The sequence below is a fragment of the Larimichthys crocea genome, chromosome XXII (genome assembly GCF_000972845.2).
Source record: "Larimichthys crocea isolate SSNF chromosome XXII, L_crocea_2.0, whole genome shotgun sequence".
NCBI lineage: Eukaryota > Metazoa > Chordata > Actinopteri > Sciaenidae > Larimichthys > Larimichthys crocea.
The window spans coordinates 8940969-8967786 of NC_040032.1; the positions used below are offsets into that span (position 1 = coordinate 8940969).

Consider the following 26818-nt stretch of genomic DNA (forward strand, 5'->3'; position numbering starts at 1 on the left):
GAGGTCCTCGGCGGAAACACACGAAAGACACAACAGTCGTGTTAACAAGTTGACAACTGCCGCCAAACGACCCATCGTTCCTGTCGTGCGTTATCAGCTGCGTGAGGGACGTGCGTGAGTCTGAGGCGGAGGTGACAGCCTGACAGGCGGGTCGGAGGTTCTGCTGCGGTGCGGACGGACCCGGACGCCCATACACATCTCCCACACACCACACACACACACAGAGAGGACAGACGCTGCGTTCTCCTTTAAAAAAAATAATCTGCGTTTGTTTGAACCGCAAATTGATTTTAACGCTTCTTCATCTGCGTGATCGGGACTGTTATTTCTCGATCGTTCGCCGGCGGCTCGCCCGGATCATGACCGCAGCAAGGTGTCCAGCACCGGAGCTGCATCGCGTCGACAGGCTGCCAGTCGGTTGAACGGTGGCCCGGCTAACGGTGACGTTACCAGCTCTGCCGTGTTACGTGAAGTTACCGGTTCATATCAGCGAGAGATCTGCGGTGAATCCACCGCACGCCCCGGCTGGGTGCGTCTGTCTGCGTGTTGACAGCTTCCAGCTGCTGCTGATTATTTACACACACCAACCAACACCAACACACACACACACACACACACCGTGTGTGTTATCACAGGCTAACTTAAAGTTCGTGCAGCCATGTCTGAAAACGCCCCACCGAAGCCTGGACGACCATCGACCTCGCAGCTCTGAGGGTGAGTGACTGTTGTTGTTACTGTTCATGATGTCAGATTATGGTCATGACACAAGCACGACCACCTCACACCAACACCACACACCAACACACACCAACACACACCCACCACCAAACACCACACACAACCACCCTCACACCAGCTCACACCAGCTCACACCAAACACACCACTCACTGAAGCTCACCATCATCATCCATCATCATCCTCGGCCTGCTGCATCTACAGGCCTGCTGTCATCTTATTTATTTATTTAATTTTGCAGACTTTAAATGTTAATTACATAAAATCCTGTCCATGAAACAACCCGTCAGACTGATGCCACAGGTGTGTATTGTTGTTGCACCGGTGGATTATATATTTCTATCCTTGTGTTTCCGAGCACTGAAAACAAACCTGTCCTCTCCACTCTGCTGTGTGCCTCCATCTCACGGGCAGGTGTCAGAGTATCTCATATTTCTGCAGCCCGAAGACAGACTCGTATTGCATCATAAAGAAATGTTTAATGCATTCAGTCACTGGTTTGTCTTGATAGATTACAGCCTCTTAACCAGAACCACGGCATCTCTCTCTCTCTCTGTGTGGATCTGGAAGCATTAAGACTCTAATGTAAGAGCTGAGGATGTGAGGTCCTGAATCACAGCGGATAAAAACATATTGCCAAGAGTGTGTGTGTGTGTGTGTGTTTGTGTGTGTTGTGTGTGTGTGGCAGCTCGTTGGTGGAGCTCCATCACATTTCTGAGGCTCTGCAGGAGATCAGAGGTGGTTCATGCGAGTTCCTGGTTTGTTGGCTCGTGTCCCTCCTTCCTCTGAGTCACCTGAGAGTCTCGTCTCCTTCGGTCAGTTATTTATATGAAATGACAACCGGTACTGCTGAGTTATCTTAGTGCAGCTGATGGTGATCTGATGAGTAATGTTGGAGTATTCAGTGAGTGGAAACAAAACAGTTCTCGTATACTTTCTATGACGACATGGCCTTGCAGCTTGTAAACAAACTAAACTTCCCGTCACACTCAGAGTTTCTCTAACAAAATCTTTTTATTTCACATATTTAAAGTGTGTTTACCTGCTAGCAGTCTTTGTTGGTGCATTGCAGCAGATTCTGGGTGTTACCGCCACCTGTTGATCGGTGCAATAGTGTGAAACTATTGGCAGGACTGTGTGAGGCGTCACACAGGTGTGTGTGCTCGCCACAGCCGACCCATGTACGGCAGGGCTGCCACGATAGTCGATTCGTCACGATATGTCGACGAACAAATCGTCGACAACTAATTTAGTTAACTTAGTTTAAAATGCAATAATTTAGTCGTCGATGCTTCTTTTTGTTTTTTTTACTTTGCTTTCTCTCGAAACTGCGGCGCTGCAGCTTCCACTGCCGCGCAGTCTGCCCGGGGGATTCAACTCGGCGGGACAGGGCCGGGCGCATGGCGCGGGACGATCCCTCGTGGGACCTCTCTCCGGCGCTGGCGGCTCCGCTGGGCGCATTTCCTCCGGGCGGCTCGGGTCGGCATGGAAGACTCGGGGGCGAAGGGGCTCACGGCTCTGTCCACGAGCTTAACAGCGCCCCGCCCACTCGCCCCTCCCAGCAGTCAATTTACGTATGATCCGATTTAATCGACTAATCGAAAAAATAATCGGTGATTAGTCGACTATCAAAATAATTGTTTGTGGCAGCTAATGTACGGTTCTGGAAACCGAAGGATACTACAGGAGATAAGTTCACCGACCGGTCTAAACAAATAAAAAACAAAAATAAATAATTAGGTTAAATATTCTTGAGCATGTTAAATTTTCACATATTACATTGTAAAAAACAGCACATTTATATGTTGAAGCAGCGTCCCAGCTCAGAGTGAAAGGACCTTAAAGTGTCTCATCACAGCGTTACATACCGACACAGATCACTTTATTCCACCGCCTGCACTAATCAGAAATGATGACGAGGTCACGCTTTGACCTCTGTGGCGACGAGGACGTTTGAAGCGTATGACGAGGAATATTCAGTTTAGTTTGGCTGCTCGCTGTGTTTGGCATAATCTATTAAATAAGTGAGGAGGAAACGTTGCACGTTGGATATGAAATGGTTGTCAGCATGTCGTGATTATAAATTGACGATGTCGTCGTGTGAAACGACTTCTAAAAGATGAGTGAAGTGTTACATCCAGATGTTTGTGTTCGGGCTCATGATGGAAACATAATCAACACATGTCCGTGCTGACGAGCTGATGACTGATTAATCTGTGTAAACATAAAGCTTGATTACTTATGAAGAGACTGGAGTCCTTTAAAAACCCTCGAGGTCGGCGAGAGCATTGTTCTCTGATGATATTCGGGGACGTGATTTGGAGGATTGCTGCAGCTGTGTAACCACAGATACAGAAACACTTCCTGTGTCAGGAAACGTGCGGTCGGCTTCCCCGCCCGACTTCTTGTTACAGCTCGGACCTGGTTGAAGTGACAGACGGGCTGGACGTCGCTCTGCTCCCCTGGCTCCTCTAATTATCGAGTTTACACATTACCATGGCAGCATGGTGTCCACTCGAGCTGCCGATCTCAGCCGGCTGCCTGCTGTTACCCTTCCCCTTTCTATCACTTCATTCCTCTCATCCCGCTCTCGGCGCTGGCGTGGGTGAAGCTGCCGTCGCTGCCTCTCCCCCACCCACCCGCTCCCATCATCACATTATTCTCTGGCCTCCCACTTGACGTCACGCTCCTCCCCCCTCCTCTTCTCCTCTTTGAGTCCTCGTATGTACAGGCTTCAGATCGTTGCCGTGTTTATGTCGTCATGTGAGATATGTACAAGTGTTTCACTGTGTACACTGAATGTTCCTGGAGTGTTTCCGTCTTTGTTGAAGGTTAGACGATCATTGGAAACAGATGAAAGCAGGTAGGTCACGCTGTACGTTCTTACCGCCCACACATCTTCTTAAAGCCATATTGAAATCGCATGAAAGTGGAACTGCTTGTCATTTTCCCTTGTCTCTTCAGAGGGAGGAGGGGGGGGGTATAATTAAGTCAAAGCAACCCCACTCATTATTAGTGAAAGTGAATCGACCAGAAGAGGCCACGAGTCCTGTCAGTGCTGTCAGGATTCATCTTTGTGCTGCGAATCTGATCGCTATCAATATCTGTGGTGGTGTGTGTTTGTGTGTGTGTGTGTGTGTGTGTGTGTGTGTGTTATGGATTTAAATGTGCTTCAGTGTTTTATGTGATTTCTATCTGCTGAGGCCTTTTTGTGTTTATATTGCGACAGCACAGAGAAATGATTCATTATGTAAGAGCTGATGTTTGTTGTGATTCGATGCCTCCAGTTTCAGAGAGTATTTACTCTGATTACATCAGAAAATAGCGAGTCGACAACTTTACCAACAGCCAATCATCACAGGTCCCAGCAGCAGCTGATATCCCTCTAGTCCAGCAGCAGTCAGCCCAGCTCGGCGTCTGTCTTTCAGCCTTTTATTCACCAAGCTCTCACCAACCACTAAAAGTCAGTCCCACATTTACTCTTGTCCGGCGGCTTCTTGCTCGCTCACTCTCTCCTTTTCTCTTCTTAGCTTCCTCCGTCAGCCTCTTCACTCTCTTCTCCTCTGCCATTCATGTCCATAGAAGCTGCTGAGCCTGGTTACTCCTCCTCTTCTTCTGTGTAGTCCATATGCCTGTGGCCAAGTTCGTCAGCTTGGCGGTGAGCTCAGAGCGACGGGTACCGTCGCTCTGAGCTCACCGCCAAGCTGACACTGACTAAAAGCAGCTACAGCTGTCAGCAGTTTACTTCACTGTCCCTCATAAACTCTGTAAATCACGAGAGTTGAGGCGGAGCAGCCGGAGGACATCAGGGGAAAAACAGAAAACATTTCCTCCATAAAATTGATCCAGTTTCACCAGAATCAGTGAAATAGTTGCTGCTGTGTGACTTAGTGCCTAAAGCGTTACGTACTTCTCCCGACGGAGCCCAAAGTTACATAGTGTGAGAACTAGGGATGGGAATTGATCAGATTTGTTATTCATCTATCGATCTGCTCGATTGGTTTATCGATTGCTTCGATCGCTTTCGATTACGATTCTCGCTTAACGATTGATTCTTTTCGATCTCATTGGGGGAAAAAAGGAGAACAAACAGTTTGATCAGCATCAATTTGTTTAGTTCGAAGTATCACGACCTTACAAAACCAACAGCGAGGTCAGCAGAGGCCACAGCCTGGATAATAGTAACGATGTGTAACTACCTTCATGTAACCACAGAGGTGTTCATAGCCTGGCTGCTGCTGCTGCTGCTAGGTAGATTCACAGTCTAAGCGTGTCAAAAACACGACATTCATTTAAAATATTGCATGTTGTGTGCACAAATGTTTCTGCATGTTGGTCGTGTTCCCTCCCGACGCTGTTATCTCCACTTTGCAATGATTGCAAGTCGCCCTGTTGACGTCTGTTTTGGTGAAATGCAGCCGAACTTTGGAGCGTTTGAACCGAGTGGTGACATTGTTTACTACTGATTGCACTGCACGTGAGAAACTTACGTAAGTTACGTGACGTGATTTGTCGTGCTTGCTGGAATCGAGCGTCCGTAACTTCTTGCGGAAGTTACGTGACGTAATTCGTGCTTTCTGGAATCGATAAGTGAATCGTTAGATAAACTGCCAAACGATTCCATGGGATTGAAACTCACGGAACCGGTTCTCAACAAGAACCGGTTCCGTGTGTTTCAATTCCATGGAATCGTTCTCAACAAGAACCGGTTCTCGATTCCCATCCCTAGTGAGAACAGATGTACGAATGACAGAGACACCGTTCACCTGATCACAGGTCAGTGTGGATCAGGAGGTCACAGACGTCAGATTTTGGATTTCTTTGGGTCTCTGTTTTAACATTAACTCGAAATGACTTCACTCAGTTGAAATTCTGTTGGCCTGGTTTTATTTTGTGTTTATTTTTTATTCAGACTTGATTTAATTCTTGCAACATAACTGAAGGCAGATTTCTGCAGTTACTGTAACAGTTTGTCAGTCGTCTCTAAGCTGAAGAACGACCTCCACTTCAGGTCGAACGTGTAGGATTCAAAGAAGAACACCGTCACCCACCTAAACACACAAATAAACACGCAGCTCTGAGAGGAGACTTTGATTTGACTCTGTGTTCTGCTAAATGAAGTGTAGATTTACTCAAAACATTGATTTGATTCATGCGTCCTCTCGTCTCTCCTGCAGGATCCAGCAGGAATCTTTGAGCTGGTCGAGGTTGTCGGCAATGGGACATATGGACAGGTGTACAAGGTGAGACATGATGCCTGTATTACAGCAGATTTATCAGTGCCGTGTTCATTTTAAAGTTTAATGATCCAAACTGTTCTTGGATCAGGGCCGTCACGTGAAGACGGGCCAGCTGGCGGCCATCAAGGTGATGGACGTCACCGAGGAGGAAGAGGAGGAGATCAAGGCGGAAATCAACATGCTGAAGAAATACAGCCACCACCGCAACATCGCCACATACTACGGTGCCTTTGTGAAGAAGAGTCCACCGGGACACGACGACCAGCTCTGGGTCAGTACTCCTGAACCCGCTCAGGTGGTTTCACCGCAGCACGCCTCATTAAGCGTCCTCACTAGGTTTGTGTTTGCGTGTTCGTAGCTGGTGATGGAGTTCTGCGGGGCCGGATCGGTGACCGACCTGGTGAAGAACACTAAGGGCAGCTCTCTGAAGGAGGACTGGATCGCGTACATCTGCAGAGAGATCCTCAGGGTGAGTCCGTGCAGCTGAACTCGTCACTCGTCACTGATCACTGATCAGTTTTAACCTGTTTGTCCGCGCGCAGGGCCTCTCTCACCTCCACGCCCACAAAGTGATCCACAGAGACATCAAGGGTCAGAACGTGCTGCTGACGGAGAACGCGGAGGTCAAACTGGGTACGTAGAAACATTCAAAGTTAAGGTTGGAGGTCCTCCGTCATGGCCTCACGTCCTTTCCTTCATTGATCTGTTCAGTTGATTTCGGGGTGAGCGCTCAGCTGGACCGGACCGTCGGCCGTCGGAACACCTTCATCGGCACACCTTACTGGATGGCACCTGAGGTCATCGCCTGTGACGAGAACCCCGACTCCACCTACGACTACAGGGTAACAGCAGCACCGTGTGTGTGTGTGTGTGTGTGTGTGTGTGTGTGTGTGTGAGAGTATATAAAAGATGGAGGCTGACCTGCTCCACCTGTGTTTTACAGAGTGATATCTGGTCTTTGGGGATCACGGCCATCGAGATGGCAGAGGGAGCTCCGCGTAAGTGCACCTTTCTCTTCTACCTGCTGCTGCTGTCATTATCACTCGGCAGCAGATCGTGTCTCGTTCTGAAGCCTCATGAATGAGTCTTGTGTTGCACATGCGGCCTCGTTGTCTGCGCCTTCAGATGGACGGCTGACTCACTGTAATCAAGGTAGCGTAGTCGTGAGCAGGCAGTTGGCGTGTGGAGGCTGATTGCACAGATCTCTGATGTGTCTGCTGAGAGGTGGCAAACCTCGACAAAGAGCAGCAGCCAAAATAAATTACCTCAGCCGGGGGATGAGATGTTTGATCAGGCGTTACTTAAAGGACTGAAGGAGGATTCAGCAGCTCACCTGTCCTCGAGTCAGTGTTCAGTTTGTCTGCTCAGGGCTCCTGTAGAAACACGGCGCTTCTACGGTGGCCGGGAACGCTCAATGCTGCAAATAAAAGAAACGCTGCAAACAAAAAGAAACAGCGCTACAAATAAAAGAAACGCTGCAAACAAAAAGAAACAGCGCTGCAAATAAAAAAACTACAGGTGCACTGGCAAAAATAGTGCCCAGTAATTCACTTCCGTTGTGAAGTTTCTTTTATTTGAAGCGCTGTTTCTTTTTGTCTGCAGCGTTTCTTTTTTTGTAGTGCTGTTTCTTTTTGTTTGCAGCTTTCTTTTATTTGCAGCATTGAGGGTTCCCGGCCACCGTAGCGCTTCACTGCAGGAGTGGAAAAGATTTAAATGTGAGGCATCGTTACAGAGTGTGTCATCACTCCGCCGCCCCGAGCTAATTGTCGAGTTGACGACGAACTCGTCTGTTGAATAAAATTTGAATAAAATTTAGATTCAAATCTTTGAAAAACTTTTTTTTTTCTTTCTTCACTTGTTTGATGTTTGATCTCCACCGAGCTCAGATCAGACGCTTGTTTTCAGAAAGTCTGTGTCCTGTCATTAAACTTTCTAAACAGTATCTCAGGATTCATAGATTATTTCAGGGAGGAAGGGTGACACAGATTAAAGTTCAGTCTAGCTTTCAAACCTCCGGCACTTACAAACCTTTTAATTTATTTAAAAACCTTTTTTTACCACGCTGATGAAGACGACAAAGTTTCTACACACCGTGTTTCTGCCGATTCAGCCTCGGGGGGGAACAGCTGATGTTTCTGAGCTTCTGCTGCAGCCGGCGGAAACAAAGACTTTGTCTGATACGTGAGAGTGACGAGTAAACATGTATCTGCATATGAGCGCAGATTAATTAATATAAACTGTAATCAGTGACTGACATGAGGCATACAGGCCAACACTGTGTGCTAACTCACCTCATCAGCATTGTTATGTTCTTGTTTTTAAGATCAGCTTTAGTTAGTTAAGTTGATGAAATGTGTGAGGACACCAGAGATTTTTGTTGTTTTGGTCTCTTGCTCTGATCACGTGACCTCCAGTGTTTGTCCTCCGTGTGGAGCAGGAGAAGGTGCGGCCTTGTGATCCCGTTGCTTCTCGCCCTGGGCTCTCTCAGTCACGTTGCATGTGTCCAAAAGAAGACTGCGTAACAACAAAAGCCTCTCTGCTGTGTGTGAGAGTGTAAAGCTAACCAGTCAGGTTTAGCTACCTACCTACGCTGGGAACACAATGACTCACAGGCCCATGAGCCCGGGGCAGTGGGAAACATTGGAAGCAGCAGCTGTAACCATGTGTGATGGTGGATCGTGTTACAGATTAAAGTATATTCTGTGATATAAAATCTGTTTTCACGTCACTTTGTCCTCCTTTGTGCTGTGATGGTCTCCTCTCTGTCTGCAGCCTTGTGTGACATGCATCCAATGAGAGCGCTCTTCCTGATCCCCAGGAATCCCCCTCCCAAACTCAAGTCCAAGAAATGGTGAGTTATGATTCTGGTTGACATGCATGTCACTTCAGACCGCTTCACATGATGCTGAATGTGTCTAAATCTTCAAAAACAAACAACTGAGTATCGTTGGGTATCCGTCTGCGTAGATCTTATTTCAGTACGGCCAATGAAACGTTGCGTGAAGCGCTGACGTCGCTGCCAGCCTCCTCGTCTAACCCACAAACAGACCTTCGCTTGTCAGACGAGCTTTTTCTGCAGACACGTAAACTCATGAGTCTGCTTTAACACACCGCGTGTCCGAGATACGAAGCTACAGCACATGTATGTTCACATGAACCATGCACTGAAAAATATTGACGTATAAAGACAGATGAATGTTGTCCCTTTGTATTAAAATAACAAGTTATAAATATACAAGAAGTTCTGCAGCTTGTGTGAAAATCAGGTCACGGCGTTTACTCTGTGATACTCTATTACTGTGTTGACTCTGTGTTGCTGCAGAGCAGCGATAACCGAGTTAAATGCACATAAACACATTTAATAAGAAGAATAACAGACGTCAGATTTGTCCTTCACTCAGATTTGAAGTGTTGACACTAATCTGTCTTTGTCCTTTTTACTTCTCCTGTGACTCGTTAGTTGACCCACTTAGTCAAGTCTGTGCATTCAGAATGCAGAGTGTCTTTCACGTCAGTCAGTATTTTGACTCAGGCTGAACAAATCTGACCGTAAAGTTGGGATGGACACGATGTCCTCTTCCTCTTTGAGTCAATCAAATGAAACGAAAAGAGACGTCTTCTCTCTCAAATCTCTGATTATTGTTGGATGCTGCCACCTGTTTCCCGTCGCCCTCCCGCTCTCCCTCACTACTTCACCGTCCTCTAACGTCCCCTCTTCCTCCCAGGTCCAAAAAATTCATTGACTTTATAGAGGGCTGTCTGGTGAAGACGTATCCCAGCCGACCGTCCACGGAGCAGCTTCTCAAGCACTCGTTTATCCGGGACCAGCCCACCGAGCGGCAGGTCCGGATCCAGCTCAAAGACCATATCGACCGTACGCGCAAGAAGAGGGGAGAGAAAGGTGAGCGACGAGATGACATCCGTGTACTGCAGGTCGGCACGGCGCAGAGTTTGGACATGTAACGTCTGACGAGTTTTTATTCCTGCAGAGGAGACGGAGTACGAGTACAGCGGCAGCGATGAAGAGGATGAAAACCGCGGAGATGACAGAGAGTCGAGGTAACTCCTCTTCATCATCTCATGTGAGTCTTTGACTTGTGTCACGTGATCGTCTCCCTCATATCTTCGTTCCTTCATCATCAGTTCGATCCTCAACGTGCCCGGCGAGTCCACCCTGAGGCGGGACTTCCAGCGCCTGCAGCAGGAGAACAAGGAGCGCTCGGAGGCTCACAAGAGGCAGCAGGCTCAGCTGGCCGCTCAGCGCAGAGACCCCGAGGAACACAAGAGGCAACTGCTGCACGATCGGCAGAAACGCATCGAGGAGCAGAAGGAACAGCGCCGCCGCCTGGAAGAGGTACGGTCCACCGGGAAGTGACGCTTAGACGTCATGAGAAGAACGATGGAAACAAACTGTTACAAAGTTCTCTAACTGTAAATACACTCTGAGTTCAGAGAGTTTCAGGGATGTGGTTCATATTAATGTCAGATGTTATTTCAGAGCTCGTCTTCGTGTTGATTCATCGTCGAACATTTATGATACAAACATGTCAGAGTTTGTCGGCGTGTCCTGGATTTGAAAGAAAAGCCGAAATCTCAGATTTCACTGAACTTCACGGCGTCTGCCTTTTAATCTTCAGGTCAGCATGTGGTCTCCTCTGAACCTTTGTTATGTTCTGTATTCTCTAAACAGAGTAAATGATACATTATGAAATTAAATAACATGTTTGAGGAGCTCAGACTGAGTCGTGTGCAGCAGTACACTTTACCTGCCTGACCTCCATGAACAGTTCAGGTCACCTTCAGCAGCAGCAGCAGCTCTCACAGGTAGATAAACCTGTAAAGATTATTCCACCTGAATTATTAATCGTGCAAACATTCAGAGTCAGAAGTTACCGAGGAGGACATCTGTGGAAACTTTTCTCCAGCAGCAGACTTTGTCCACACTAAGACGATAAAGTGTGTTAGGAGGCTGTGAGTGAGCCTGAAGGCTGCATGTGTTCCAATCTGTCTGTAGTGTTAAATAATTCAATCAGGGCGGCTAACGAGCTTTCTGTGTGTATGACAATGAACCAACACAAAGACGAGACGCTCTGAGAAACTCGAGGTGACATTAATACTGATGTGAACACGGCCGAGGATCTGCTCACACTTTGATCCTCGGCGTGTTGACTTCATGCAGCATTTTATTCAGATTCAGATGAAATGATAGTCACAGTTTAAAAAGTCTGATGTGAGACTGGATCTGGATCACTGTCCAAACATAAACACATCTGTTCCTTTGAGTGTATAACCTCAGAGCAGCTGATCATATTAGGATGATCGCTGTTGTTGTATCTTCACATACAAGACGCTCTGAGGTTTTACTCGTGTTATTGACCAGCACATCGATGCAGACGTGAAGAACAGAGTGTTACCTCCACCACAGATCATCTTTAGTTTAAGTCTGTTGTATGACGACCTGACAAAGTGTCAGCGGCCGTGAAATGTTTGATGAGCTACGTGGGACACGTAATTACACCGCTACAGTTATTCTAAGCGTTGTGCAGCGTTGGCAAGGTGTTCTACTGCAGTGAGCCTGAACTCTCCTGATATACCTCCACCTCCTCCTCCTGGGATCATCTCTGGCTCCTCTCTTCAACTAGTGCCAACAACAACTGAGGGTTTCGTGTCACCACCAAGTGGGAGGTTCTCGTCTCGGCACAAAGAGCAGACCGTGATTTTTTATCCTGCGGTCAGTTTGAGGTTTAACCAGAGCTGCTCAGGAGCTGATCAGGATGCAATAGGTGTGTGAGTGTTTGAGAATGACTCACAGCCTCCTGCTTCCCTTTATTTCAGCGGTGGCTTTGCTCCTAAACAGGCTCTCCATTATGAATTCCCCAGTGCAAACACAGCCCTCTGCGCTCATTCCTCTTTCTTCCTGTCACCCTTCTTTCCCAGCAACAGAGAAAAGAGCGAGAGATGGTGAGGCAGCAGGAGAAAGGTCCCCACCGGAGGCTCGACGACATGAGACGGGAGGAAGACAGGAGGCTGGCCGAGAGGGAGCAGGTAACCAACCACAGGAGACGTGGGGCTGCTGTCAGCCAATCGGCGCAGAGTGTGGGCGTGCCCACCGGTAACACAGTGCAAGTTGCTCTCGGTGGTGAAATTCCACAAGTAGGTTGCCATAGCAGCAAGGGTCTAAATTAGTGTATTTATTCAGAGATGAGTTTCTGTGGGAGAGCTCTCTGCGTCTCTGTTTCCAGTCTCCCCTCAGTAACACCGAGTCTGGCATCGACTCCAACAGTCACACTGAACATTTAAATTATTCCTCATCTCATGATCAACTTTGATTCTGCCTCGCTCTGCCTCGCTTTGCTTCGTGTTGTTGTTTCTGTTGTTTTGCTGAAATGAAATGACATAACTGTTCTGCTCCCATCATCCACCCCCTCTTTCCTTTTAGGAGTTTATCAGACACAAGTTAGAAGAAGAGCAGCGGCAGTTAGAGATCCTTCAGCAGCAGCTGCTTCAGGAGCAAGCACTGCTCATGGTAACTCGTCTGACTTTATCTCACCTCGTGTTTTGACTCCGTCCTCCTCTCACGAGTGTGTGTGTGTGTGTACGTCAAAACACTTCTGAGAAAACACGGCTAAGATGAACGTTTACTGTAACAGCTCCACAAAATAAAGTGTGTGTGTGTGCACCTCCCACAACATTGCATGTCTTGAAAAAGACGCACTGACCTAGATCTCGGGGGCAGTTCTGGGCAGATTTCAGTGCAAAAGTATCTTTACCCTGGAGGAGCTGCAGAGCTGTCTGCATGAGGCAGATGACATGTTTGTACTGTAAATCATCCTGTGCACCGTATCTGAGTCCCTGGAGAAGTTTTTAGGGGTTCATTGTCGAGTTCAGGAACAATTAGCAGAGATGATGTGTGCAGCGAAGCCCCAGGAACAGCGCTGAGGTAATTTATGAGTCGTGGACACAGTTGGGATTGCAGGAACACGTGACGCACACGAGCCGTGTTCAGTCGTAACAAAAGGAGCAGCTGTAAAGCAGCAAACACACAATGACTCCTCAGATCTTCGTCCAGCCGTCGTGTAACACACCTGTCTGTTTAATCAAACTCGTTAATCCAAACTTAACACTCCCTGCAGCCGCCTCACAGTGAGCGCCTTCCTGCAGCCTTTCATCAGGCTGTAACAGGCCAAATGTGAATCAGCTGAACTGAACCTCATGAAGTCTATTAAAGAACTGCTGGGCAGGAAGTGTCACGTCTATATTCAGACCAAGCATGACACGGCTGCTGTGACACGACGCTGTGAGCTGCTGTTTTCTTTTTCAGAATGAATATTCTCGTCATGTTTTACATGAGAGTAGATTTAAATTCATGAAGCGAGCGTCCCCGCTTCAGGCAGAGTGAGAGTCAGATGTTGTGGAGGTGGAGAGGATTTCACCAGACTGCGTATCCGTGTCAGGGTCACGGTGATGGCAGCAGGGCAGGAAGCTTATATCTCCTCAAGGTCCCGCTGAGACGACGGCGCGTCCTGTAATCCCTCCATTGTGTCCTCGCTCTGCTCCTACACGGGGGAAGCACCTGGTGAGGCATCCTCAGGCGTCCTCGCCAGGTGCCAGGCTGGAATCTCTCGCAGCAGAGGAACGCTGCAGACTTTCTGTCTGAGAACTTTGTCTTTGTTTGTGTCTACAGACGGCGTGGGTCATAACGAGAGTCTAACGAGGCGTGAACAAAACTCTTTTCTTGTTTCCTCGTGAGTTTAGTGGCTGTCAAAAGGCCAGGGGACCGGTGCTGATGAAAAACCGATAAGTCAGCTGACTCACTTTGACACTGTCCGTTTAATATAGAGCACAGAAGGAGGTTTATCTGCAGACGCAGCGATCGATACTCTTTTGATGTGGGCTGGTAATTGACTGCAGTATAAAAATAGCAGTACGCTGAGCTGATAAAATCTGTCCAAACATTTATTATCTCAGTGTAAGCATACGACGCTCTGCTGTTGGTTCACGAGGTCTGACTGCAGTGTGTCTGTGCTCAGGAGTACAAGCGGAAGCAGCTGGAGGAGCAGCGTCAGTCGGAGCGGCTGCAGAGGCAGCTGCAGCAGGAGCATGCATACCTGGTGTCTCTGCAGCAGCAGCAGCAGGAGAAGAAGCCACAGCTCTACCACTACAACAAAAACCTGGAGCCCAACAACAAACCCACCTGGGCCCGCGAGGTAGAACCGTCACCTACACCTGAAGTCACACAGTCACACCTCAGCACACCCCCGCCCCCTCTTTAACTGTCGTCCCTGTTTCAGGTGGAGGAGCGAAGTAAGCTCAACAGACAGGGCTCCCCCAAGATCTGCACCACCGTCTCCGACACTGCCATCCAGTCCCGCTCTGACTCAATCAGCCAGTCAGGAGTGGTCCAGTCTGCTCAGACCCCCCCGATGCAGCGGCCTGTGGAGCCCCAAGGAGGGCAGGGAAAGGTGGGTGTCAGACAGCGGGCTGCTTTGCTGCTTCGCCTTCAGTCCGTGCTTCTTTATTTACGCCTTCTTTTTCTTCTTTTCTCTTAAAACTTAAACTCACCCTGGAACACAAACCTTGCATCTTTCTCCTCTCCGGCCTGCTTCTCCGACTGTCTTGCGCCTCCTTCCTCCTGCTCGGCTGCTCCTCCTCCTCCTCCTCCTCCCTCCCGGTCTGTCCTCTGCAGTTCCAGATGGCTCACTTGGTTCCACTGAAGCCTTATGCTGCCCCTGTCCCTCGCTCCCAGTCTCTCTGTGATCAGCCCACTAAGACCATGTCCGCCTTCCCCACCCAGGATCCCTCCCTCACCCCCACACCTCGCCCCATCCACTCCAGAGAGCTGGTGCGTCAAAACTCGGACCCCACCTCTGAAACCCCGGCACCGCAGACACACCAGATCCGAGAGGATCGCGGGCCCTGGATCCGCCTGCCAGACGTGGAACTCCCACCTAAGGTGAGATCTGACAAAGTTTGCACTCCTGCATGGACACACCTGTTAGCTGAAGTCCAGTTACTGTGTGAGGAGACTTCAGTGTCAAAGCTCTGACCTGCACGTGGTTCAGATCTTACAGTGGCTGTTTGTGATCGATGCATTAACAGCAGCCGCCTGACTCTGATTTAGATCTTTTGTACAAATGAATGAGAATCTTTAGTTTGAGTTTAGATCAGGATTTTACCTTCCTGCTCACAGAGCTGCTGCGTTTAGTGTCAGGAGAGGAAATTTTCTTCCACCTGTTTTCATTATTAAACATAGAAATCCATCCGTGCACCTTCTGAGATCACATGAACTGTCTGTGTCATAAAACTTTATTCAAACCTGAGAAAAATAAATCAGCTCTGGCTCGGTCGATATAAATCCTGGACGCTGTTTATCATCCTGAACTCTCGAGGAGCTGTCAGCTGAGAAATGGACTGAACCTTCATGTTCACGCAGATTGTTGTTGTCTAATATTCTGTCCCTGATGTTGTTCAGATCCCTCAGAGGACAGCGTCCATCGCCACAGCTCTCAACACCAACCTGACCTCTGGCATAAGGCACCCAGTCAGAGCCAGGTACTGAACATCTGATCAGATACTTCCTCCTGAACACCGACGGCTTTTTAATGACGACTCATTTTTTATTATCCTCACGACAGTAATCCAGATCTGAGCCGCAACGATCGCTGGGAGAGAGGAGACAGTATGAGCATCATCTCCAATCTGCCGCAGACCGGCTCTCTGGAGAGGCATCGTATCCTCAGTGAGTCTCTGCGTCCTCGCAGCTATCTCTCTGCAGACCGTCGGTCTGAGTCTCAGAACTATAACTACAACGTTTCTGTTCGCAGGTTCCTCCAAAATGGATTCGCCCATTCTGTCCCATGACAGTCGTCACAAGCCGGGGGAGTCTCGCACGTCCTCCCGCCCCGGGCGTCCTGCTGTAAGTGCTTCTTCCACGCAGACTTTCGATTGGCTGCCTCTCCTCTCCTCTGACTTTACTGTACATACGCTCACATGATCTCTGCTTCACACTGTCGCTGTTTCCCTTCATCTTTCTCCTCTTCTTAAATCCCTCCTCCAAACTGCAGAGTTACAAGAGAGCTATAGGAGAGGTTAGTATGTGTGTGTGTGTGTCGTGAACTTCAGTGTTCCTGCATGACTTCTGCAAACGATGAACTGCATGCTCCACACCAGAGTTTCTCAAAGTCTGGACCCGGCCTGATGCTGACCCCAGACCAATATTTCCCATCACTGACATCGTTGTCACGGCGACGCTGAGTCCTTGAGGGTGTGTTGATGCTCTCAGCTGATTTCTACGATTCTACTCGAAATGACGGAGACTTGACGTTGATTAAAACTTATTTTGTCTTCACCAATCAAACAAACTCTGACCTGATGAGTAAAAACTTTGAGAACCTCTGCTCTCTACAGTCAGTCATGTTTTAATGTGACGACGTGAACGTCACAATCAACAGGTCTCCAAATATCATCAGGTGACCTGATGAGCCCGCTGCGGTGATTTTAAAACTTTAACTTAAAGTAAACCGTGTGTGTGTGTGTGTGTGTGTGTGTGTGTGTGTGTAGGATCACGGCCTCTTTGCTAAAGAGCGTGCTGAGGAGCAGCCGCGACCTCCGGTGAAGGCCAACGACTACTCCTCTTCTTCAGAGAGCAGCGAGAGCAGCGAGGAGAGCGAGAGCGGCGAGGGAGCTGAGGAGGAAGAAAGCCCCACCGACCGGTAACACCATCACCTCCATCATCTCCATCACCTCCATCATCTCCATCACCTTCATCACCTCCAACGTCTCCAAACACAGAGAAATGTTTCTAATGTTAAATGTTTCTTTTTGTTTCAGCCACCGCGATGCAGACACCGACTCCGTCAACACCATGGTGGTTCACGAAGACGAAGGCGAGGGGGGAGAGGGCGAGCAGGCCGGAGGGTACGGGGATCAGACCATGCTGGTGCAGAGGGTGAGTCATCGTGTAGGTAACGATGCTGGGAACATTGTGACTTGATGATTTCCTTCCTGTGATGTTTCTTAGAAATAAAACTCGATGAAACGAAGACGACTCAACGTTACCTGGAGACGGTTTTCCCGCAGTCAGACTCGAAGTCAGAGAGCGTCTTTGTAGCTTCGGCGCTCTGCACCAACGTTCAACAAGCACTCAGGAAGAAATTACTCATCGGGGAGGCAGATGTACAGTACACTGCCAAGGCTGCTATAAATAGAGCGGCGTGTTATGTAGGCACAGCTTCAGTGATGCACATCTGCTGTTGCTGAGAACTGTAGGAGAAAGTCGAGCTGCTGGGAAGATGACCATGAGAGCTCCTGCAGACCTTTAGTACACTGTGTGTGTGTGTGTGTGTGTGTGTGTCTGTGTGTGTCTGTGTGTGTTTGATTGGCAGAAAGGTTTGAGGTTTTTGGAGAGACGGCGGTATGATTCAGTGACAGACGGCACACATCTCACAGGTGGCTCATGATGAGTTGAATGTGGGAAGTGTCACCTTCACTGAAGTGTGTGTGTGTGTGTGTGTGTGTGTGTGTGTGTGTGTGTGAATATGCAACAGGCATCAAATATTTGTGCCAAGCTTCAGCTCCCCTGCTGAATATTTGAGTTATTAATTTATCTGTCATTATAAATAAAACCAGAGTTCTGATTCCTTTCACACATACAGTGAATATGAAAATGTTTCATATCACATCCATAAACCAGAGTGTGTGTCTGTGTGTGTGTGTGTAAACTGTAAATTATTTTCTGGTAATTCATAAAACTTTGTTAGAGAACGTCGTGTTCTGCTGACGTGTGCGGCGCCACAGAGCTAATGATCTGCTGTCCGTGTTTTATTTTAGAGCATCAGTCCGTGTATGAATAAATATTTCAGGTTTCCTTTTTTCCTGACGGATGATGGATTTCACCGGTCACGGATGTGACGTGTTGGATGTGCACACGGCGGTTCTAGTCCGTGTTTGAAACCCGACCAGAAGCCGTGGTCGGTTTCAGAAGCGAATCTCAGACACAGAAACAGGATAGAGAATCCGGTCGACTTTCAAAATAAAACACCCGTGCAGAAAGGGAAAGAATTCCAACTATGTAGCATGTTTCCATGTTTAGAAGCACAGAAACCAGAATAATCATTAAAACAACACTAAGGTCTCGATGTGACTGAGATGAGCCCAGGCTGGGAACTCTGTTTGGTGCAGGGCAGCTCCAATCTGGACTAACCAGAACCAAACTGTGCTGCATGTGGACCAGCTCTTTAACTCCACCTCTTGTGGTGTGTTAACTAAAGAGGTCACGTCTTGGTAATTGGTGCAGCAGATTCAACCCTGTTATTGACGTTATGTAATCTTTGTGTGTGTGTGTGTGTGTGTGTGTGTGTGTGTGTGTGTGTGTGTGTGTGTGTTTTACCTGCAGACCCCAGAGAAGAGGAGCCATAACGGCTACACTAACTTGCCAGATGTGGTGCAGCCCTCTCACTCCCCGACCGACTCAGCCACTCACTCGTCTCCTGGGAAGGACTCTGTTTATGATGTGAGTCTCACTCAGGCTAAGTTTATCAGCCCTAAATTCCTGATTTATTTTTATATGTTCCCTAGCTGCCGTGACACACACACACGCACACACACACACACACACACACACACACTTCATTTGAGTTCTTGTTAGTGGAAAATCATCAAAGATACAAACAGGAGTTGTTTTAATGCCACAGACAAACACATGACGCTCTGTGTGACTCTCTCTCTCAGTATCAGTCCAGAGGTTTGGTTAAAGCTTCTGGAAAGTCTTCCTTCACCACCTTTGTGGATCTGGGCATGTACCAGTCACCAGGCAGCACCGGGGATAACATATCTGTGACCGGTGAGTCCTGAGACAAGGCCCAGACGGCTGGTTGTCAACGTCTTCACCGCCGTTAACGTCTGTTCTCGTGCCTCCATGTTCAGGCTCCAGGTTTGAGCAGCTGAAGATGGAGGTGAGGAAAGGCTCCATGGTGAACGTCAACCCCACCAACACACGCCCCCCCAACGACACGCCCGAGATCCGCAAGTACAAGAAGAGGTTCAACTCTGAGATCCTGTGTGCCGCGCTCTGGGGTGAGGACTCGTTTTAACAAACACTCCAGCTGAGCTAAAACCTGAAAACATGGAAATGAGATCTGAGGCCGCTGGTTCTTTAATTAGTGTTAGCGTGACATTAATAGGTCTCTGCTTCATTATTGGATCTATTTTTATCAAATCAATTCCCGCTCTTCTTCTTCTCCCGTCGCCTCTGTGACGCCCTGAGGAAATCGTTGAAGAAGCTGTTTGTGTGTCTCCAGGTGTGAACCTGTTGGTGGGCACAGAGAACGGTTTGAAGCTGCTGGACCGGAGCGGTCAGGGCAAAGTTTACCCCCTCATCAACTCCCGCAGGTTCCAACAGATGGACGTCCTGGAGGGCCTCAACCTGCTCATCACCATATCAGGTCATTACTGCTGATCAGTGAGCAGTCTGCTGTCGTCTGTGCTGCCGGCACCGAAACACTGCTCAGACATTATTTATCATTCATGTTGACTTCATTCATCCGAAGTGGAAATATAATTAGATAAAATTAAATATGAAGAATTATTCAGCAGTAATGAAACATCCAGATCTTCATAACTCACAAACTCTGTTTTTGTTACCTCAGACTGAAACGTTCATATCTACAGACGCTGCAGCTCCTGATCCACGTCGACCCGCCGCGTTTCTTCGACAAACTAAACTCTAACTCGACTTTTCGTGACTTTCCGTAGTTTCTCTTTAAAGGACCTGTGTGCAGCATTTAGTGGCATCTAGTGATGGAGTTGCATCCTCTCGCCTTCTGCAACAGTTCTTTGTTCTGGTCTAGAAACATGGCGGAGGTCGTGGATCAGGAGCTGTGGTGTCCTCGGACATAGACGGCTCAGTCTGCGGTAACAAAAACAGACTGAGGCTGAGGAAGGCGAGGCGAGGCGAGGAGGTCGCCACTGCTCCTTAAAAACAGATTTAAGTTTGATATTAAAATGTCACGATCATCTCTGTAACTGCTCTCTCACTATGTCGTCTGTCAAGGCAAGAAAAACAAGGTGCGAGTTTACTACCTGGCCTGGCTGAGGAACAAGATCCTCCACAACGACCCCGAGGTGGAGAAGAAGCAGGGCTGGACCACGGTGGGGGAGATGGAGGGCTGCGTTCACTACAAAGTGGGTGAGTGACAGTCGACTTTGTTCCTCTGGATAAATCCTCATAAACGCATCTGGCACCGTGAATTATTGATCAGGGTGTCTGATGTCGGACGGCCTTGTGGTTGTTCTGTCTAGTGAAATACGAGCGGATAAAGTTCCTGGTGATCGCGCTGAAGAACGCCGTGGAAGTGTACGCCTGGGCGCCGAAGCCTTATCACAAATTCATGGCCTTCAAGGTAAGTGAGCTGGGTTAGATATGCGAGATCAATCAAGCGGGCGAGCGCTCCATCGTCTCACGCTGACTTTCTGTCATCAGTCTTTTGCAGACCTGCCACACAGGCCCGTCCTGGTCGACCTCACGGTGGAGGAGGGTCAGAGGCTGAAGGTCATCTACGGTTCTTGCGCCGGATTCCACGCAATCGACGTCGACTCCGGAAACAACTACGACATCTACATCCCCGTTCACGTAAGTCATGTAGCTGTCAGAGAGACGGGCGGGCGGCCGACGGCGTTCTGCGACCTTCACGAACTCATCCCGTCTGTCCCCGTCTCAAACAGATCCAGAGTCACGTGACGCCGCACGCCATCGTGTTCCTGCCCAGCTCAGACGGCATGGAGATGCTGCTGTGCTATGAGGACGAGGGCGTCTACGTCAACACCTACGGGCGCATCATCAAGGACGTGGTGCTGCAGTGGGGAGAGATGCCCACGTCTGTCGGTGCGGATCCAAAAAACTGACGGTGACGAATGAAATGTGTTTAAACTGAGCGCTAACGTTTCCTGTTTACCTTCCAGCTCACATCTGCTCCAATCAGATCATGGGATGGGGAGAGAAAGCCATCGAGATCCGGTCTGTGGAGACCGGACACCTCGACGGCGTCTTCATGCACAAACGAGCTCAGAGGCTGAAGTTCCTCTGCGAGAGAAACGACAAGGTGAGACAGGAAGTCACAGAAGCAGGAGAGAGAATTTCAAAATAAAACCACGTGACGTCACAGAGCCGAGCCCGGAGACTTTAGAGTTCACGTTGACGTGTCCTCTGTGTCCTCAGGTGTTCTTTGCGTCGGTGCGGTCCGGCGGCAGCAGCCAGGTGTACTTCATGACCTTGAACAGGAACTGCATCATGAACTGGTGAAGGTGAACAGCTGATCCAGGTCGGCGTGCGAGGGGAAACCCGGCAGGGTTCGGAGGAAGGAAGTGCATCCAAAACTGTCCCACAACGCATGCACACAAATGTGAACACTTCTTTATCTTTGTGTCTCGCTCACACACTCACTCTAAAACACACACACACACACTAATAATCTCTAAGCTCTTTCTAGCCGAGCGTTTGTACCGAGCCCCCCTGAAACATCGCAGCTCCCTCGAATCACCACGGAAACTCAGACGAGCTTCAGATGTTGACGCCATCTTAATTTGTACTGTATATACTCTCGTGTTGATTTCTTTACTTGGTGGACCCGTGTTCAGTCGTGACTTTAGTTCCTAATCGTGAAGTACGTTAAAACATTCCTGATGCTTCGACAGTTCGTTTTGAAGAAGGCATTAATTACTGACACTAACCTGTTCGTCCAGATGAAGCTGTAAATACGTAGCACCTTAAACTTAGAGCTCAGTCACTGGCCTCACACACACACACACACACACACACACACACACACACAGGATTAAAACACAACAAAGAGACGTCAGGACAAAGTAGCTCGTTTAAATATCTGGACAAACGATCAAACCATGACGGCACAAAAAGCTTCAGATGAACCAATCAGAAGAGACGTCAGCGCGTGTAATCAGCGCTGACGTCTCCTGCTTCGCCTTTTTTTTGTATCTAAACTTTTTGTTTTGGTAGATTTACAAACTACAGACTTTGTTATTTATATGTAGTGATTCTGTATTGGTATTAGCCGACTGCTCTCCTTAATTTACTGTAATTATATTGCTGTTATATCGCAATATACGCTGTTCTCGTGGAGTCTTTGTTCGAGGAGGGGAGGTCGCGTGTTTGGCTGGTCGTGTTGGAGCGCGGTCACCGCGCGGTGATCCGCTCCGCTGTACATTACACTTTCACTTCGGCTCGTGTGGATCTTTCTCGTGTTTTTTCGGTGGTTCAGCTCAGTGGAAAGATTTGAAGTGGACGGCTGGAACACGAGACTTATTAATATATTTTCTATCTGTACATTCTGCCAAAGTTCACAGCATCTTCTGCATCAGGGGGGATGAAACGAGGCCAAAGGAGCTGAAATGAGAAACTCCTCGTGCAGATCACTAACCAATGTTCCTTCCAGGGTGTAAATATATCCAAAAAAAATCAGCTGACTGCTCACTAATAATCTGCTGTCGTGCTTTATTAGCTGCGTGTCCTATAAACTCTGTTAACGCTGCACCAGGCCACAGGTCGAGTCTGTGAAAGGAATGTTGGCTCGTGATCGACGGAGGTTTGTTTCATACGTGGTCAGAGTCCCGGATGACATGAATCAGTAGAACTTTACGGATGATTAGACTAAACACACACAGCATGTACGCCATCACAGTCGATATTTAAGTCGTTTTTATTCTTCAGTCACGTGCCACATTTCAGACGACGACGCCGTCGCACCAACACGAGCTCTGACACTCAATCCTGATTTTTCTAATCAACCTGCCATGTTTACAGCTTAAAGCAGTGCCTTGGAGGAAGGCGAGAGGTCAAAGATGATGGGTCAGGAGCCCCACACACACACACACACACACACACACACACACACACACACTTGAAGTCTCCTGAAGAAGAAGAAGAGGCTTCGCTCTGACGTTCGTCTGTGCCAGTGAAGTGCACTTAAGTCAAATCCAGAGAACCCTGTAGATGGACTTGAAACTTTTTTGGCACCGCACACATTAAAAAAAACTTCAACTCATTCAGAGCGTTGCAATAAGTTAACGGAGAGTCCGGCGTGACGTCGAAGTCGAGGCGGCGCAGAGAAAAGCCATACGTATGAAAAAAAACGTGCTCGTTGTGACGTCACGATGTTTGATGTGTGATCGTGTCGTGGGGAAATTAGCTCGATATATTCTGAGAAGCCTATTTTATAAAATATGTAAATGAGTCTATATATTGAGAGATCAAAGTGAATGTACATCTATAAGACAGATTTGTATTTATATAGAAGATCAGCGTGTTCGCTCTATTAATCAAAGCACAATGTATTCAAAGGCAGAGATCAAAGAGAGAGAGAGGGAGCGTTTGTTTTCTTCACCCACTCCACCCGCGCTCGTTAAGTAATCAGAGTAGTTTTGGTAGTAGTGACGGAGCGAGCTGTGATTGGTCCTCCTGGGTGGAGGCGTGTCGCTCAGGTGACGACAGGTGGTGATGTGAAGGGCGCCGTCGTTCTCGTGAGGTCATCGGCTCTCAGAAGGTCACCTGCAGCCTACATTACCCACAATACAACGGTGTTAGGGCGAGTGTGGCTTCGTTTACGTTGCAGAGTATCAAAGTAATCAGAGTATTTCTGCCTCAGATTACTGAGAAAACATCACAGGGACGTTAATTCGACTGAGTCTGCCTCCGTCAGGTCATCCACCTGCCTGAGGCGTTCGCTTCCAAACATTTCTAATCACGTGTTCGTGACGGGAGGAGCTCACCTGGAAACACCTGTGACGTGTCAGAGAGCCGTTCACCTGAGCACGAGGAGTTTTCTTTAAGAAGCAATACAAACATTTAAACCAATCAGCCGCTTCGCCTGTTTCTTTACTGTCACCTGTCACTTCAACACCATCACCTGTCACCTGTCACTTCAACACCATCACCTGTCACTCTGACACCATCACCTGTCACTCTGACACATCACCTGTCACTCTGACACCATCACCTGTCACTCTGACACCATCACCTGTCACCTGTCACTCTGACACATCACCTGTCACTCTGACACATCACCTGTCACTCTGACACCATCACCTGTCACCTGTCACTCTGACACCATCACCTGTCACCTGTCACCTGTCACTCTGACACATCACCTGTCACCTGTCAGGCTTGTTCATGATGACAGGTGATGGTGACGTGACGAGGTGCTCCTCTCATCGTTCCTCCTCTCTCATCGTTCCTCCTCTCTCATCGTTCCTCTCTCATCGCTCCTCCTCTCTCATCGCTCCTCCTCTCTCATCGCTCCTCCTCTCATCGCTCCTCCTCTCATCGCTCCTCTCTCATCGTTCCTCCTCCTCTCATCGCTCCTCCTCTCATCGCTCCTCTCTCATCGTTCCTCCTCTCTCATCGCTCCTCCTCTCATCGCTGACACATTTCTAACGAGCGGCGTGCGGCGTTTGGACGGATCAGCTGATCTTTGGACAGAATTTCTTCTTCTTCTTCTTCTTCTTTTTCAATAACTTCTGTTTTTTATTTTAAGACGTAAACATCTTTCAATGTTTTAGTGCGGCGCGTCTGTGTTACTCGTGAGAGGTGAACTCCAGATTGTATTTCATAGACTGATAAACTTTAAACTTCAGATTGTGTTGGATGAATTCATGTCTTAATACAGAACTGTTTGAAAAATAAAAGACTTGATCTCAGCTCAGGCTGTCTGTCGTCTTTATTACACACAAATCAGATGTTTAGGTCTTTATATTATATTAGTGTCCTGGGGGACCTCCTCCCAGATCTGGACCAGGACATCACTGAGCTCCTGGACAGTCTGAGGCAGCGTCAGATGGACCGAAACATAAAGACCAAGAGATGTTCTATTGGATTTAGGTCAGTCCAGCACAGGAGCCAGTCAGTGGTATCAGTTCCTTCATCCTGGACCTGCCTGCATACTCTCCCCACATGAGGCCGGGCATCGTGCATCAGGAGGAACCAGAACCCCCTGACCTGTGTCTGACAATGGGTCCAAGGATTTCATGGTGATACCTAACAGCAGTCAGGGTGCTGTTGTCTAACCTGCAGAGGTCGGTGCGTCCATCCATCACTGACCCACCACCAAACCGGTCATACAGGCAGCAAAACGTTCTCCACGGCATCTCCAGACCCGTTCACGTCTATCACGTGCTCAGGTTGAACCTGCTCTCATCTGTGAAATCACAGGGCGCCCGTGGCAGACCTGCCAACTCTGGTGTTCTGTGGTAAATGCCAGTCGAGCTCCACGGTGCCGGGCCGTGAGCACAGGGTCCAGTACAGGCCGCCCTCATGAAGTCTGTTTCTGATTGTTTGGTCAGAGACATTCACAGCAGGGGCCTCCTGGAGGTCTTTGTAGGACTCTGGCAGTGCTCATCCTGTTCCTCCTTGCACAAAGGAGCAGATACTGGTCCTGCTGGTGGGTTAAGGACCTTCTACGGCCCTGTGCAGCTCTTCTAGAGTAACTGCCTGTCTCCTGAAATCTCCTCCATGCTCTTGAGACTGTGCTGGGAGACACAGCAAACCTTCTGGCAATGGTCCATATTGATGTTCCACCCTGGAGGAGTTGGACTACCTGTGCAACCTCTGTAGGGTCCAGGTGCAGCACCGTGCAACCTGTAGTGACACTGACCCGAGACAAATGCAAAACTAAAGAGACATTGGTCAGAAAAGATGAGCAGGGTCGTCTCCTTGTTTCTACTGTAGCTGTTTTTAATTTCATTAACACCAAAACAGATGAAAATGATAAACAACACCTCAGCTGATCCGGTCAGGTCAGGACCAGATCAATGTCCCAGAAGTTGAACTGCCTTGATGCTATCCTCTGATTAAAGTGTTCCTTTAATCTTTAACAGTGTGTTTATATTTGAAGTCTACAGCTTGAACCATGTCGATGTTTGACCACATGATGGCGCTGAAAACCTTTTTCCTCTGACTGGATCTGAGCTTTAAAGAAAGTCTTTATGAGTTATGAGATGAATTTATTTAAATGTTGATTTTAAATCAAACTCTTAACTCAATAAAGTTTCTAACTATCCAAGAGATTCAAACATTCTGGAGCTCAGATCACAACTTCCCCTGTACCTGACGTATTTTGGGCATTTATCCAGATGACTGCACCTTATCCAGTAAGGACACTACAGGCCAGACGCTGTGTTGGTCGCCCCCCTTTCAACCACTGCTTAAATAACTGAACATCGAGTTTGGCTCCTGAGAAACTGACATAAAAAGTTAAAAAGAATTTTACAACATTTGGAAATTATTTCTGGAACTGTTGAGGAATGGAGATGGAGGAGGGAATGAACGTTGTGACCTGATACTCAGTGCACAGTGATCTGTTGACAAATTAGTTTAATTTTAAATTTTATCTTTTAATCTACATTTATTTAATTACTCATTTATTTTTGTCCTTTTCAGTATTATTAATATTTTAATTATTATTTTCATTCCTGTCATGTTTAGGATGTTTAACTGTTGGATGTTGTATTAACACAAAAAAACAATAAATATATGTTGTTGTTGTTTTTTTTTAAAAAAGTATCTATCTGTGGTGGGCGGAGTCTGTCCCACCTGACTTCAGGTGAGAGGCGGGTCCGCCATGAACCAGCCTCCAGTTTAACACAAACAGCAACAGTTCATAGTGCAGCGTTATAACTTTCCTAAAGATCAGTCAGTGAATGATTTCATCATGTGTGTCATGCTGCAAAGAAAAGACGGCACAGTCAGTGGCAGGAGAGGCTATTATTTATTAATATTATGTACAATTATACCATCATAAGTCCAGAGAATACAGTGACAGAGTCAAAGTATGAA

General features: G+C 48.0%; 1 protein-coding gene and 1 long non-coding RNA gene across 7 annotated transcripts in view; one reads left to right on the forward strand and one right to left on the reverse strand.

The window, feature by feature from the left end:
• The window catches only part of mink1 (misshapen-like kinase 1), a 28086-nt gene extending 5321 nt beyond the window's left edge, over nucleotides 1-22765 (forward strand). Inside the window, exons 1-32 of one of the 5 annotated variants that reach the window (XM_027273428.1) lie at nucleotides 681-714; nucleotides 5914-5979; nucleotides 6065-6247; nucleotides 6335-6445; nucleotides 6519-6609; nucleotides 6688-6818; nucleotides 6920-6974; nucleotides 8749-8827; nucleotides 9702-9877; nucleotides 9966-10035; nucleotides 10120-10330; nucleotides 11914-12021; nucleotides 12416-12502; nucleotides 14007-14183; nucleotides 14268-14438; nucleotides 14663-14929; nucleotides 15449-15528; nucleotides 15612-15715; nucleotides 15801-15892; nucleotides 16041-16064; nucleotides 16537-16688; nucleotides 16807-16924; nucleotides 18371-18487; nucleotides 18706-18817; nucleotides 18901-19050; nucleotides 19275-19418; nucleotides 20027-20161; nucleotides 20275-20375; nucleotides 20456-20605; nucleotides 20698-20857; nucleotides 20935-21074; nucleotides 21191-22765. In XM_027273428.1, the coding sequence (XP_027129229.1) occupies nucleotides 6107-6247; nucleotides 6335-6445; nucleotides 6519-6609; nucleotides 6688-6818; nucleotides 6920-6974; nucleotides 8749-8827; nucleotides 9702-9877; nucleotides 9966-10035; nucleotides 10120-10330; nucleotides 11914-12021; nucleotides 12416-12502; nucleotides 14007-14183; nucleotides 14268-14438; nucleotides 14663-14929; nucleotides 15449-15528; nucleotides 15612-15715; nucleotides 15801-15892; nucleotides 16041-16064; nucleotides 16537-16688; nucleotides 16807-16924; nucleotides 18371-18487; nucleotides 18706-18817; nucleotides 18901-19050; nucleotides 19275-19418; nucleotides 20027-20161; nucleotides 20275-20375; nucleotides 20456-20605; nucleotides 20698-20857; nucleotides 20935-21074; nucleotides 21191-21274 (3738 nt within the window). In that variant the 5' untranslated portion in view covers nucleotides 681-714; nucleotides 5914-5979; nucleotides 6065-6106 and the 3' untranslated portion in view covers nucleotides 21275-22765. Of the gene's footprint in view, nucleotides 1-680; nucleotides 715-5913; nucleotides 5980-6064; nucleotides 6248-6334; nucleotides 6446-6518; nucleotides 6610-6687; nucleotides 6819-6919; nucleotides 6975-8748; nucleotides 8828-9701; nucleotides 9878-9965; nucleotides 10036-10119; nucleotides 10331-11913; nucleotides 12022-12415; nucleotides 12503-14006; nucleotides 14184-14267; nucleotides 14439-14662; nucleotides 14930-15448; nucleotides 15529-15611; nucleotides 15716-15800; nucleotides 15893-16040; nucleotides 16065-16536; nucleotides 16689-16806; nucleotides 16925-18370; nucleotides 18488-18705; nucleotides 18818-18900; nucleotides 19051-19274; nucleotides 19419-20026; nucleotides 20162-20274; nucleotides 20376-20455; nucleotides 20606-20697; nucleotides 20858-20934; nucleotides 21075-21190 lie in introns of those variants that run through there. The other 4 variants (XM_027273426.1, XM_019269453.2, XM_027273429.1 and 1 more) reach the window with 4 other exon arrangements.
• On the reverse strand, nucleotides 21980-24288 carry LOC113744332 (uncharacterized). 2 transcript variants are annotated; one of them, XR_003461450.1, is made up of 2 exons: nucleotides 24143-24288; nucleotides 21980-24080 (listed from the first exon to the last, which is right to left on the reverse strand). It is a non-coding gene; the product is annotated as an uncharacterized LOC113744332 (long non-coding RNA). The 2 variants fall into 2 exon arrangements; XR_003461451.1 differs by lacking the exon at nucleotides 24143-24288 and adding an exon at nucleotides 24123-24142.
• Nucleotides 24289-26818: the final 2530 nt, after the last annotated feature.